This window comes from Psammomys obesus, unplaced genomic scaffold, assembly GCF_907164565.1.
Source record: "Psammomys obesus unplaced genomic scaffold, mPsaObe1.curated_primary_1811, whole genome shotgun sequence".
Taxonomy (NCBI): domain Eukaryota; kingdom Metazoa; phylum Chordata; class Mammalia; order Rodentia; family Muridae; genus Psammomys; species Psammomys obesus.
Window position 1 is genome coordinate 10,476,384 of NW_026596073.1, and position 14,974 is coordinate 10,491,357.

At 41.5% G+C, this 14,974-nt stretch overlaps 2 protein-coding genes and 1 non-coding gene across 6 annotated transcripts in view; 2 read left to right on the top strand and 1 right to left on the bottom strand.

The window, feature by feature from the left end:
- Ptprr (protein tyrosine phosphatase receptor type R) overlaps nt 1-14,974 on the top strand; it is a 263,312-nt gene that overhangs the window by 103,521 nt on the left and 144,817 nt on the right. The gene's annotated exons all lie outside the window — the stretch shown is intronic.
- On the top strand, nt 5,396-5,466 carry Trnag-gcc (transfer RNA glycine (anticodon GCC)). Its single transcript has one exon. It is a non-coding gene; the product is annotated as a tRNA-Gly (tRNA).
- On the bottom strand, nt 13,047-14,231 carry LOC129690393 (transcription initiation factor TFIID subunit 7-like). Of its 2 annotated transcripts, none has more exons than XM_055626080.1 (2): nt 13,553-14,231; nt 13,047-13,279 (listed from the first exon to the last, which is right to left on the bottom strand). In XM_055626080.1, the coding sequence occupies exons 1-2, from the start codon at nt 14,229-14,231 to the stop codon at nt 13,047-13,049; spliced, it is 912 nt and encodes a 303-aa protein (XP_055482055.1). The 2 variants fall into 2 exon arrangements, with proteins under 2 accessions (XP_055482055.1, XP_055482054.1); XM_055626079.1 differs by having other exon boundaries at nt 13,047-13,486.

Sequence of the window (14,974 nt, forward strand, 5' to 3'; positions counted from 1 at the left end):
ACAAGCTTGCCTTGGCCAAAGAGTTCATCTAAAAACCACCGCTAAATAGAGATGTTTTTTTCTGATAAGGTAATATTAATCAGTTTGAGGGTTGAAGGACTAAAATATAAATAAAAATTAAAGTGCACACAGGAGAAAGGGGAAAATCAAAAGGCGAAAAGAAGATATGAAAATAAAAGAGGGCTTTACAATGACATTCTTATTTTGAGCTACAATTGCCTCTTGACTGCATAGGCAGTTTGTGCCTTACACTGCGTGTGATTACCAAAGGAGATAAGGCTCACCTTTATTTATTTAGTGTCATACTCACACCCAATCATAAGTTCAAACCCAAGTCTCATTGTGATGGTATGCAGATGGGGGGGATTTCCATAGCTGATTAGCCCATGAGAGAAGAGTCATTGTGAATAAGTGTTCTTTTTTTTTTTAGATTTTTTTATTTTTTTATTTTTATTAATTACACTTTATTCATTTTGTGTCCCTCCATAAGCCCCTCCCTCCTCCCCTCCTGATCCCACCCTCCCTCCTCCTTCTTTAAGCATGCCCCTCCCCAAGTCCACTGATAGGGGAGGTCCTTCTCTCCTTCCTTCTGATCTTAGTCTATCAGCAATCATCAGGACTGGCTGCATTGTCATCTTCTGTGGCCTGGTAAGGCTGCTCCCCCCCCCCCTCAGGGGGAGGTGATCAAAGAGCAGGCCAATCAGATTATTTCAGAGACAGTCCCTCTTCCCATTACTATGTAACCCACTTGGACACTGAACTGCCATGGGCTACATCTGTGCAGGGGTTCTAGGTTATCTCCATGCATGGTACTTGGTTAGAGTATGAGTCTCTGGGAAGACCCCTGTGTTCAAATTTCTGGTTCTGTTGCTCTCCTTGTAGAGTTCCTGTCCTCTCCAGATCCTACTATTTCCCACTTCTTACATAAGATTCCATGCACTCTGCCCAATAGTTGGTCATAAGTCTCAGCGTCTGCTTTGGTAGTCTGCAGGGCAGAGCCTTTCAGAGGCCCTCCGTGGCGGGTTTCTAGCTTGTTTCCTGTTTTCTTCTTCTTCTGATGTCCTTCCTCTTTGGCTTTCGGGATGGGGATTGAACATTTTAGTCAGGGTCCTCTCTCTTGATTAGTTTCTTTAGATGTACAGATTTTAGTAGGTTTATCCTATATTACATGTCTGTATGAGTGAGTATATACCGTGTGTGTCTTTCTGCTTCTGGAACAGCTCACTCAGGATGATCCTTTCCAGGCCCCACCATTTACCTGCAAAGGACACCGTCATCAAAACAAAATGGCTGCCTACAGAGTGGGAAAGAATCTTCACCAACCCTTTTTCTGACAGAGGGCTAATATCCAGTATATATAAAGAACTAAAGAAGCTGAAAAGCAGCAAACCAAGTAATCCAATTAAAAAATGGGAAACAGAGCTAAACAAAGAAATCTCTGTAGAGGAATATTGAATGGCAGAGAAACACTTAAAGAAATGCTCAACGTCCTTAGCTATCAGGGAAATGCAAATCAAAACGACCCTGAGATTTCACCTTACACCCATCAGAATGGCCAAGATGAAAAACTCGAGTGACAACACTTGCTGGAGAGGCTATGGAGAAAGGGGAACCCTCCTTTACTGTTGATGGGAATGTAAAGTTGTACAACCACTCTGGAAATCAATCTGGTGCTTTCTCAGACAACTAGGAATAGCGCTTCCTCAAGATCCAGCCATACCACTCCTAGGCATATATCCAAAATGGGCTCAAGTACACAGTAAGGACATTTGCTCAACAATGTTCGTAGCAGCTTTATTTGTAATAGCCAGAACCTGGAAACAACCCAGATGTCCATCAACGGAGGAATGGATACAGAAATTGTGGTATTTTTACACAATGGAATACTACTCAGCAATGAAAAATAAGGAAATCATGAAATTTGCGGGAATAAGTATTCTTATCAGAAAGGTTCTGAAAAGTTCCCTTGAACTTTCTGCGATGTGTGATTACAGCTGGAAGCCAACTCTCCATGAACTGGGGAGACTGGTATGATAATTTGTTGCATCAGTCCCAGGAGCAAACACAGATGCCTTCTCTTTATTAGGTCACTATGTGTCTTGCATGGAACCATAGTTTGGGAGCTGTACAGACACAGACCTTGCCCTTCTGTAACTTTCATTCTGGTGCAGAAAATATACAATCTACAACTACACATTTGAATAAGATAACAGTAGGTTATTATAAGTGTCACAAAGGTGATGTTAGAGGGACCATATCTAGGGACAATGCTAGTTTAGGCACAAGAAAAGCAGAAGGAAAGGCAATGCCAAGGAGTCGATGTTTGAATTGATGTCATAGTCGTAAGAAGCTTATCATGAAGAGATCCAAGAAGAACATTTTATAGTGGTGACTGGGGGAGGGGCAAGACTCCAAGGCAGGAATAACCTGGCATGTCCATGGAAGATAAGTCAGGATAGCATCATTGGAAGGCAGGATTAGAGTGTAGCGGAGGTAGGTTTCAGAAACCACAGACCCTTGAGGATGTTGCCAAGGTTTAGAGGTTTCCTTCTGGCTCAGATGAGTCAGCAAAGGGCATTAAGCAAGAGATCGATATGATCTGGAGCAAAGGGCTAATGGATTCATTAATTTGTAGTCACTCCTATTCCTGAGTAATTCCTGATATCAATCTGTATTTTTCTACCCCAAATCAAGGCACAGGGCTAACAAGTGTGAGTGCACTTTAAAGGATGAGTGGAACAGCCATTGCAAAGCAGAAATCTTTGGGGGGGAAACATGGGATGAACATTCATTCTGCTTGTAATTGCACCCGGCATTTTTAATGGAGAATTTTTAAAAATCTTTATTCTTAGCTGGATAAAATTTGAAGAAAGCATTTCCTAAGAGTTATTAGAAATTTAAAGGAATCTGGGTGTAGTGGCACACGTCTGTTAACCCAGCACTCGGGGAGTCAGAGGCAAGTGGGTCTCTGTGAGTTCAAGGCCAGCCTGGTCTACAAAAGCAAGTCCAGGACAGCCAGGACTACATACAAATACCCTGTCTTAAAGAAGATTAAGAAAGAAAGAAAGAGAGAGAGAGGAAAGGAAAAAAGAAAGAAAGAAAGAAAGAAAGAAAGAAAGAAAGAAAGAAAGAAAGAAAGAAAGAAAGAAAGAAAGAAAGAAAGAAAAATTGTAAAGAGCTTCAAGAAGAGTTGGAGCAGGAGACAGAGTTGGGCTCATTTGCATCGTTTGTGTTCCACTGTCTCCTACACTGAGGTGTGAGGTGAGTGTGAATGCTCAGCCTTCCCACCTCCTTCTCACCTTCCCCATTATCACCACTCCATTTGCACCTCACGCCTTCTCTCTCACAGTATTAGCACAGTTCCACTTCCAGTTTAATTGAGAGAGAGGTGTTACCAACAATCTCTCACTCTGCTATAACTTCTCATCCTTTCTCTTTCCTCCCTTGCCCCTACCATCTCTTCTCATTTTCTATCAAAGCTTCATTCAGGATTTCATAGAGTTGCAGATAAAAAAATATTTAAAATACCTAATGACAAACAGTTTCTATGAAAGAAGAAAGTTAATGTATCTAATCTATATAAGGTAATATATTTTTTCTTTCTTCTATATTTTTTTCTGAGACAAGGTTTCCCTATGTAGATAGACCAAGCCATTCTTGAATTCAAAGAGGTGCCTGGCCCTGATCCCCCTTGTGCTGGGATCAATGGTGTACAACCATGTGTGGCTAGGAGGTCCATGCCAGAGCAAGGACAGATTCTTAAAAGAACTTCAAAGTAAGGAATTTTCGTATGTTTCTGATTCCAAAAACAATGAGAATAATAGAAAGCTGATTGTGATTTAGCAGCCAATGTTTGCATGCTTGTTCTATATCCAGTTTCTCCCACTATTTGCCTAAGAATTTTTTTGTACCAGGCACAGTGCTAGATGTCAAGGGATATAAACCTGGTAAGGACACGGTTCTGCCCCATAAGAAAAAAAAACAAAAACAAAAACAAAAAAACACAACAACAAAAAACAATAAGAGCACAGCACCAGAGAAACTGCATGAGGAGTCTTCAGTGGGAGAGTAATAATAACACAGCATTAGGAAGGCATATCAGAGGGTCTAAGAGCAGACTACAAAACACTGTCTCTTAATGAATTAAGGCAACTTCTGTCTTTTCTCTTCCTTAGCACTAACCCCACACTTGGGGAGATGTACCGCTGATTTGCACTGTGTTGTTTCCTGGTGGGCATTCGCACTGGAGCAATTCACATGTGTAGCAAAGCAAGGACTTCTTAGTATCTTCAAGCTGTCTGGCTTTAAATCCCACTTCCATCACTGTCTAAGAAAATTTGGGTGATCACTCCAACCAAGTTTACTTCACTGTAAACTAAGATTAAAAAAAAAAATACTGCCCACATGCTGGGCCTCTTCAGAGGGACAAATACAGAAAAGTATGTTGACTGGTCCAGAAGAGCCTCCCAACATCATAGGATGTCAGTGGTCAAACTCTACAAACTCGTGGTCAGAACAGCAAGTGACAATCATTGCTGGTCCTAATAGAATGATGCTTTTCATCTTTGGTCTTACACATATGCCCTCTGGTCAAGTCACTGCCAGATATTCACAAACAAGCCCTTATTCTCCAGCCATGGCTTAAAAGAATAGGAAGGCCCAGCAGCTAACAGAACCAAACACATTGTGCTTCTCCGAGGACCAGCTGACTTGTTGAAGCCAGGGTTGCTCAAGAAAATGTTGATCTATTTGTGAACCAAGAATTGTCTAGGCCTTGCTCAAATATAGATGGATGGTATTTGTCACATGAATGAATGGTCTGCTAACATAACCAGACGCTGGGTTTTAATTAACTTCCACAGTAGATTTGGAGCTCCCCCCCCTTAATGGAGATGCTAAAATTTAATGCTCAGTGATCCTTTACCTTTACTAAGCACTTACAGGCATTATACTAGAAATTATGTATTCCTCTAGTTAAATAAAATGCTTGTTGGACTGTAGAGATGGCTCACCTAGTAAGCGCACTGTCTGTTCTTCCAGAGGTCCTGAGTTCAATTCCCAGCAACCACATGGTGGCTCACAACCATTTATACTGGAAATTTGATACCATCTTCTGGCAGGCAGGGGTGCATGCAGATAGAACAAGATAGAAAAAGAAAAAAACCAAAATGCTCGTTGAATGACTACTATATGTTAAGCCTTGGGACACAAGAGTTAATAAAACCCAGATGCTGCACAAAAGGCACATGTCAAATGCTATGAGGTAACAAATGAAGGGATCCTGTGAGACCACAGGGGGGAAATGCAGAGGATGCTTCTCTGTGGGAACTTCCTGTCTGGAGCAGAGAATCAACCCAGGCGCTCTGTAGATACTGGTTGAGAAATGTCTTCTAACGCATGGGTGGTTCAGTGGTAGAATTCTCGCTTGCCACGCAGGAGGCCCGGGTTCAATTCCCGGCCAATGCACGAATGTTAGGAACGTGCAAATGTGAAGGTTACACGTGGGTTCACAAATCACGCCACGAGATTGGTTCCATGTGGGAGGTTTATTAGGGGAAGGGGGGAAAAGGGAACAGAGATGGAGAAAGGAAGAGAGAGAGAGAGAGAGAGGAAGAGGAAGAAGAGAAAGAGGGAGGGGAGGGTTCCAGTTCTCTTATAGGGTGATCAAGGGCATGCGCAGATAATTCCAGGTGGTTAGGGTGTCTTCACAAATGCCTGATAACCGGTCTATCAGGTCCCTTGGGGCTGGCCATAGAAATGCCTGCTTACTGATCCCAACACTGATACTCCAACCAAGCACAATACAAGGATAGGACCTAAAACCCTGGCTCAGATATAGCCTATAGACTCAGTCTCCAAGTGGGTTCCCCAGGAAAGGGAACCGGGCTGTCTCTGACATGAACTCAGTGGTTGGATCTTTGATCACCTCCTCCTGAGGAGGGGAGCAGCCTTACCAGGCCACAGAGAAAAACAGTGCAGCCAGTCATGATGAGATCTGAAAGGCTAGGGTCAGATGGAAGGAGAAGAGGACCTCCCTTGACAATGGACTAGGGGAGGGGCACAGGGGGAGAAAAGGAAGGGACAAAGGGGGCCACAGTCAGGATACAAATTGAATAAGTTGTAAATTGTAATAAATAATAATAATAATAATAATAATAATAATAATAATAATAATAATAAAAGAAAATAGGCAAAGAGCATTTTAAAATGCTTTCTTTGGGGAACATTTATTGAAAATCTTGACTTCCTAGTCTCAGATGGATTCAGTTAGTTCCATTTATATTCACTCAGTTTCTGTCTGGAAGGTGGGAGGAATTATTTACGTGTGTGTGTGTGTGTGTGTGTGTGTGTGTTTGAGAGAGAGAGAAAGAACTGGGAGAAAGAAGGCCTTCACTGTTTGCCATCTAATTGCATGCAAAATTCTGGCACCTTTTGCTTGACCCTTGGCTACTTCCCCTCACAGTGTCTGGTAGCAGAGACATAAAGTTATGAATAAACCAATAATTGCCCCAGCTTCTACAGTGCAGGACACATGCTTTTCATGAACATTAAAATTCAGTTTTTCTGAATCTGAGAAAGAATTAAGCCTGGATTCTGACATTAATTTCCACTTGTCTTCCTCTTGGCAGAATGGGTTGTTTATTTCTGTCACAGAGAAGCATTAACTTTGCGTGTGTGTGTGTGTGTGTGTGTGTGTGTGTGTGTGTGTTTGCAAACCGAACTCATATATATATATATGCATTAATCTTTGTTATCTTCACCATGCATTTGTATGGATTCCAAATGAAAATTCCAGTTGGTTTATATTTTCAGTCATTTTCTGTGTTCCCTATTTTGGAGTTATGCTAAAATGTCAGCTGTTAAATGCAGCCTTTCCCCTTTCCTTGTTTTTCTTTCAGTTCTTGGATGGCACAGCCTTGTACACACTGTTGCTCAAAAATACTTATTTTTATAATAACTTCTCTAGAACTCTAGGGATGTTCCCTCTATTTGAATTTGAGCCCTACATACTGTCCACAGAAATCAGACATGTCAATGTCTGTTTCCTTCACTCCTTACTATTCTCCCTCCTGTATTAGGCTCTGGACATATTACCTTGCTGCCAGCCCTCAGCATGTCAAACTTATTACTATTTCACATCAAGTTATTAAAAGTAATGACCATTTTAAACAAGTTTTGCATTTATTTAAACAATATTGACAAATATATCTTAAGTATATTCCTTTCTTGCAGGACACAATCCTATATGAACAACTGTCTGTTAATTTTCCCATCCACTAACATTTACTTTGGATGTTTAAATTAAAAAAAAAATGTGACAACTATAGGAACTGTGAGGAGTTTATTTAGGAAAACTGCAGAGGTATCAAAACTGCTGATAGGTCAAGTTCAACCCTAAGGACCACAAAACTTATAAGCAATAGCAGAGTCATGGGCTAGGAAGTGACAAAGATAAGCATCAAGAGCGGTTGTCTGTTGGGGTATTGCTATACTGACTTGCAAGGATTCTTGTTGAAGGCAGACTATAGTGGTTTGAATGAAAACAGCCTACATAGGCTCATAGGGAGTGACACTATTGGAGATGTGGACTTGTTAAAGTAGGTGTGACATTGTTGAAGTGTATCACTGGAGTTGGGCTTTGAGGTTTCAGAAGCTCAGGGTAGGCCCAGTAGCTCACATTCTCTTCCTGCTGCCTGCTTATCTGGATGTAGAACTCTCAGCTACCTCTCTAGCACCATGACTGCCTGCACACCAACATGCTTCATGAAAACATGAAAACAATGGGCTAAATCTGCGAACTGCAAGCCAGCCCCACCTAAATGTTTTCCTTTAAAAGAGTTGCCATGGTCATGGTGTCTCTTCACACAATAAAAACCCTAACTAAGACACATACTAAATATGTAGACATCAGAGGTGGAAAATAAAAAACTTGATCAGGTACAGAAGGTGATTAGACACCTAGAGGAGGATCTTCTCTAAATTAACATCATAGACTTCTTGTTAAACTTTGACTTGGAGGCTAAAGACAACACCCAAAGAGGAAATCTAATCAAAAGAAAGATCAGAGGAAGCTAACAAGTTTGATCAAGATGAAACCAAGCTAGGATGGACCTGAGGCTTCCTCCCTGAAGGCTAGCCTTTAGCATACCAAAAGGTACAGTGCAGGCTGATGGGAGGAAAAAGTCAGTAACAGCATTACCTAACTGTAAATCCTGTGAGCTACAACAATAACCAGAATGGCAAGTTATGTTCATGAGTAGAATAATGCCACAAATGTCATAGGGGTGACCAGCTACTCTCCGATTGGATTTAAAACCTGTTCCACAAGAAACACCTGCTATTGTGAATCTGGCCGATACCCACAATTGGAAAGTTCACAGACCCCAAAGGTAAGCCTACTACTGCTATTTTCTAAAGGTACCTAGTATCAAGCTACCCTCTAAATCAATTCTCTATGTCCATAGATTAGTGTAGCTCTCAAATCTCATCAGAGAAGTTTCTCACAATTTGTCATAGCCAAGAGAGTAAGTGTCTGTGGGATCCTCACCATAAATCACATCTATTGGCCATCTATCACAACCTCTCTACAAAAGGCTCAGGAACCATCATAAAAGGGGGTTGCAACTAAAATGACACAAAGTTTCCTAGGCATGACACGACCAGTGCACTCATGAACTCAGATGTAATTGACTTGCACAACATTAAGTCAGTCAAAATTTCAGCTTGTAAGTTAAGGGGCCTAACATTAGTTGAGGAGCTAGTTGATGGATTCTGGGTAAAAGAACACCAGTTTCTTTGAGGGTGTGGTCCCTGGCAGGTCAACTATAGAAAATTTTTTTTAAAAATTCAAAGATCCTTCTCAGTATTCAGCTTCTTCAGTTTAATGAGCACTACTACACCCCACAGTGACAGAACAGGCTGCTTTCTAATAGTGACCTTAAGCAGGTCATCAGTGTGGTTAAATCCCGCAGAATCAACTAAGCTAGGCTCATAGGGGCTCACAGAGACTGAAGTCTGCATGGGTCCACACTAAGCCCTCTGAATACACGCTGTGGTTGTTTAGCTTGGGGTGTTTGTGGGAGTGGGGGGTGCCTCTGATGCTTTTGCCTGCTCTATGACCCTTTTCCTCTGACTGGGTTGCTTCAACCTGACTTGATATGTTGGTTTGTGCCTAGTCTTGTTACATATTGTTATACCATGTTTGGTTGACATCTCTGGGTGGCCTGCTCTACTCTGAAGGGAAATAGAGGAGCAGTGGATCTGAAGGGAGAGGGGAGTTGGCGGGGGGGGGGGGGGCTGTGAGAAGGGGAGGGAGGTAAGGCTGCATTTGGGATTTATTGTTTGAGAGAATAAAGAAAAATGAAAAAATTAATAAATTATACATATGAATCATTTTTGTTGATACATAAAAATATTCCTCTGTAAAGTCATAGTTGCAACCAGATTGACTCCCTTAAAGCTTTTGCATTTTTAAGAAGCTTTTGCATTTATTCCATTTAAATCTTTTAATATTATTAATGATTGAAATATTTAAAATTGTTTTTAAAAATTTTACAAAGTAACCAGGGCTTGTGGCTCATAGTTATAATTTTAGCTCTTGGGAGGTTAAGATGAGAGTACAGTGAATTCATCAATGTCATCCCGAATTCTAAGCCCTCCTGGGTTATGAGACAGACAGACAGACACACACACACTTTCCACAAACTTAGACTGCCAATATTGGAAGATTTCTCTTCATAAAGGCACTTTATATTTAATTCAGAAAGTTATCTTTAACTTGTCCCACAGTGCAGGCAGTGTTATTATTATTGGACTACGAATGTCACTGTACCGACATGAATTACCAAGAGTAAACCAATAAGAGCTAATGAGTGTTCTTGAGAATCCTCTCTTTTCACAGCCTCTAAATTTTGTTTATTCCAGGGCTCCACAGTTTTTCCATTTCATGTATTGATTGTGCCTCTCCTTCTCCAACTGCCTTTTCTTTAAAAATCCTCTTCTTAATATCAGACATATTTATAAGAACTATATAACCCCTGAACCCTCATATGATGACAGTGCTTCCATCTTACAAGATGCTTGGATTCTGTAACAGTAATCTCAGGCAAGGTAAATCAAATTTAAGATTGAAGCAACACTTTTTGAACAACTGATGTTTCTCAGCAATCCCTCAAATCACAGCTAATGAGCCATGCTATCTATGGTAATTTCACTCTATTTGTCATCCTAAACATACTTAAAAAAAAAAAAGATGAAGAGCTCAGCTGTTAAAAGTGTTTACTTCTCTTAAGAGGACATTAGTTCTGTTCCCTGTATGTCAGGCAGCTCACAATCACTTATAGCTCTAGCTACAGGTTAGTGATTCTGACCTCAGATACTTGTACTTGTGTGAGTATATCCACATATACATATTAGGATTAAAAATATGTATAGATACATATTAGGATTAAAAATATGTTTCTGACATGAACTCAGTGTCTGGCTCTTTGATCACCTCCCCCTGAGGGGGGTGCAGCCTTACTGAGCCACAGAAGAAGACAATGGAGCCAGTCCTGATGAGACCTGATAAGCTAAGGTCAAATGGAGGGGGAGGAGGACCTCCCCTATCAGTGGACTTGGAGAGGGACATGGGAGGAGATGAGTGAGAGTGGGACTGGGAGGGAATGAGGGAAGGGGCTATAGCTGAAATACAATGTGAATAAATTGTAATTAATATAAAATAGAAAAAAATTAAATATTTTTAAAAGATTAAAAATAAAAATATAATTTGACTAGGTTGCATTACCTGCAACCTTCTTGAAAGTAGTGTTTATACTTCTTCATTGTAAGTGTCCAATACAGGTATACCTTGATAAATATTTATAGAATCAAATCAAATTATAAGCTTAAATGAATACCTTTTCTCGCTAAAGAGAGAAAAGACACTCTAAAACCATTGCTTCAGGCATAATCTCAGCACTCAAATGGCTGAGCTTGTGAGTTTAAGGTCAGACTGGGCTAGAGGGTGAGATAGCTGTCTTTTAAAACTGAAAAAAATTGTCTTTTGACTTGCCATGATTTACATTAACACTGACTAGTGAGGCAGAGTTATAATTTCCTTTACTTTTTCTGAAAAGAAATTTGTGAGTGCCGGATTATGGGATATATGCTCACGCATATATACGTGTGTACCCATGTGCATGGTTGGAAGCCAGGGAAGAATGTCTAGTGTCCTGTTCTATCACCCTCAACCTTATACTGGAAGCAATATCTGTCACTGAAATTGCTCAATCAGGTTTTCAGTTAACACGCCCCAAAATTCTGATTTCGTACCCAAAGTGCTAGGGTAACAGATTCACACCTGGCCATTTACCTGATTTAAATTCAAGTCTTCATGCTAGTTCATATCCACTGTGCCATCTCCAAGCCACTAGTAATTATTTTAATATTAATTCCTTCAATTTTATTCAACGTGTTACTTCTGAGGTGACTTTATATAGAATCTTGATAAAATATTCCATAAGATAAAATAAAAGCTATGACCCAACTATAACTTAAGTCACTTTAAATTCCCAAGCCTTATATCTTATTAACTCTCATTCTCCACAACACTCTTCTAGATTATCAGTTTTAATACTTTTTCTGGGGGAGGGGCTTGGAAGGAAATGAGGAAGGGAGGGCAGGATAAGGAAGGGATGAGGGAGAGGGCTACAGCTGAGATACAAAGTGAATAAATTGTAATAAATTTTTAAAATACTTTTTCTATAACTTGTTTTAAACAGCTTCAAATTTTCTTAAAAACATGAGAGTATGTAGTTTGCCTTTTATTGGTATTCTGTAATGTCCCCTTTTCTCCCTCCCTCCTCACACTTTTCTCTCTCTCTCTCTCTTTCACTTCTCCCTCATTTGTCTGATAAATTGGTGTGTGTGTGTGTGTGTGTGTGTGTGTGTGTGTGTGTGTGTGTACCCAAATATGCCCCAACACAAATTTACATTCTGGTAGGAAAGAAAGGTGTATACATCATTAAATCCAGAGAACTATAAATAGTTCCTAGTAACTACAGTGATATAGTAAGATACACACCTGTGTGTCTGATTCAAATGTTGCTGACAAATGTATTTCCTGAAATATACTTTCTTAGAGGATATAGTACTGTATGAAACACTGCCTGCTGTTTCTTAAAATAAGCATTTTCAAACATTTTCTTTATAGTCACTGTTTTCTCAGCCTACTGAGTATTATGTTCAAAATCAATACAACAGAGTAATCTTTAGTGATTCTTTTATTTCTATTTAAAAGAAATTACTTTTTGCTTAAAGAACATAGACTATAGATAAAGCTTTAAAACAACACTATCTAGCAGCCCAGCATTGTTAAGGGAATCTTCATAGGCATTACAGGCATCCGGCTTTCCTAATCTTGTCTAATGAGGTTAGGATAGAAAGACTTACAATAATAAGAATAATACCTATGTTTCAACTTCTAACTAGCAAACAAAAATCAGTTACACACAAAGAACAAAGAAAAAAATTCCCTGAGCAGGAAAGCAGCCTTTACCTTAATAGAATCTAGTACTGATTCTTTGTTTTGTGGCAGATCTATGTAAACCAAGGTATCCTGGAAGCTGCTATGTAGCCCAGGCTGGCCTTGAATTTATGAATCATTCTGCCTCAACTTCTCAAGTGCTGAGATTACAGCTGTGTGTTTTTTTTTTTTTTATATTCTATAGCAAATACTTGAACAGTATACACATATCCAAACTAGGTGTAGGGCCTTATGAGCTAGACTGTCTCTTTGTTAATCACAGCTAATTGATGCGATAGAATCATAACAGAGAAGCAATACATGGAGTTCTCAAATTAACCAAGAGAAGCCAAGCCCCAGGATCAATTGGGACCCTTCAAGTTATCACATTTTTATACTGCCCTTTTCTACATGGCAGTATTCTTGAAACACTGCAATTAGGGAAATGTTCAAAGAAACAAAAACAGTTAATTCAAGGGAAGTGGAGGGAAACAGTTTAAACAATGTGAATTCACCAGTGAATGACAGATTCAGAGTCTTCTTATTTCTTCGAAAAATATTTCAGTTGTTCCTGTAGGAAAATGATCTGCTCATACTTCTGCTTCTCCTGTAACTTTAGCTGTTCCAGCACAGACTGGAAATGACTCTTGAGGGTGAGGTTTTCTAATTTTCCAAGGAGATATATCTGCCTTTGTGCTTTGCCCTGAATCTCTTGGAGCTTTTTCTCCTTGTAATGAATCAGCTTCTGAATTCCAAGAATTATTGAACTGCAGTCTTCATTAGCTTCACACAAGCTAAACTCAATAAACTTAGCTTGTAGCTCTCTTTCCAGATCCTCTTCAGAATCATCTTCCTTCTCCTCCTCCTCCTCATCCTCCTCTTCATCTTCATCCTCATCCTCTTCTTCCTCCTCTTCCTCCTCCTCTTCTTCATCCTCTTCTTCCTCCTCTTCCTCCTCATCCACCTCCTCCTCTTCTTCATCTTTATTCTCATTCTTGTCTTGATCATCACTGCTAGACTCAAGAAATGTGCTCTGAGACATAGCACATTCTGATGAGACATGACCTCCTATTTCAGATGTCACTGGAAAGACTGGCATACTGGCTTGACTTTGTACTGCCTTGGCTTCCTCATCAACAATAATTTCCCATCGGCTGCTAATGGCTTCACCATCTGAACACAACAGTCTTTTCACTTCCTTTTCCACATCTTTCGAATCAATGTAGCCACTACAGCTTTCTCCACTTTGCTTCATATCAGGGGGCTTTTTTGTTGGTTTCCGAAACCGTTTCCTTCTGACATTCTTAAGTGGTGGAGTAATGCCATGCTTCCAAATATATTTTTTCTCTGCTTCCCCTTCGTTTCCCATTGCAGTAACACCAGCAGAAGAAGCCGCTGGTTCTTCTGGAGAAGAGTGGAGATCACTATCAGCACTGCACAAAAGCATCTGGGAAACATCTGCTGTTTTATAAAAAGTTTTTCTATCGTGAGTCTTTAGGCTTTCAATAACAGAAGGCAAGTCAACAACTTTGGCAGACAGTGAAAAGTCATTTACCTGAACAACGGCATGCCGTGAATCAGGAGATAAGTCAATTTTCAGTTTATCTTTCATGGCAGGATTTCCAGAATGTATGATCTTCTTGACAGCTGCGGCATGTTCTGGGGGCAGCCGCAATATGAACTGGTTCTCAAGTTCATGAGGAAGTTCCTCTTGGCTTTTACTCATCTTGACTCTTTGGCCCACTCGCGCCAGTACTGACGGGAGGCTGTATGGCCCGGCCTGGCACCGGCCTTTCTGCCCTACCCGCCCTGAGAGGGACAAGGGAGGGCTCTGGCTCTGGCCTGCGGGATCTGAGGGCTGCTGCGAGGGCGAGGCCTCAGGGGTCCGTCCCGAATGGCTAAGTCTGGCCCGAACAGGTAGAATCAGTCACCACGCTGGCCCTCGGCACCTCACACACCGCACGCCGCTGGGCAGGCCGCTGGCCAACAGGCTCCCTCGCGCCTCCGTGGCTTCCCGGGGCCTCCAGGCGTCCCGTCAAGGGGGCCCTCTAAAACCACCTCGGGCCTCGAGGCCTCCCTGCGCTTCGGGACGCCACCTCAGGCTCCGCAGCCTCCCTGGGCCTCAGGGCTCCACATCGCGCCTTCGGGCCTCGCGGCTGTCACGTACCTCTCCGGACCTCCTTCTCAGTCCCCTGCGGGCCTCCACGGGCCCCCACACACGTCCTGACAGCCGCCTAACAGGCAGCCGCCGGCGGCCTCCAGGCGGCCTCGAGGCAGCACACACGCTCCGGCACATGGACCGGAAGTTACTTGGAAAAGGGCCTTGAAAGTGAGGCACTTCCGGTCACGAGCCTCCTTGAGGAAACCATTGAAACTTTTCCCCTGCAGGAGGACCCTGGGCCGTGGGGTGGCTTTGGTTTTCGTGTGTGTGTGTGTGTGTGTGTGTGTGTGTGTGTGTGTGTGTGTGTG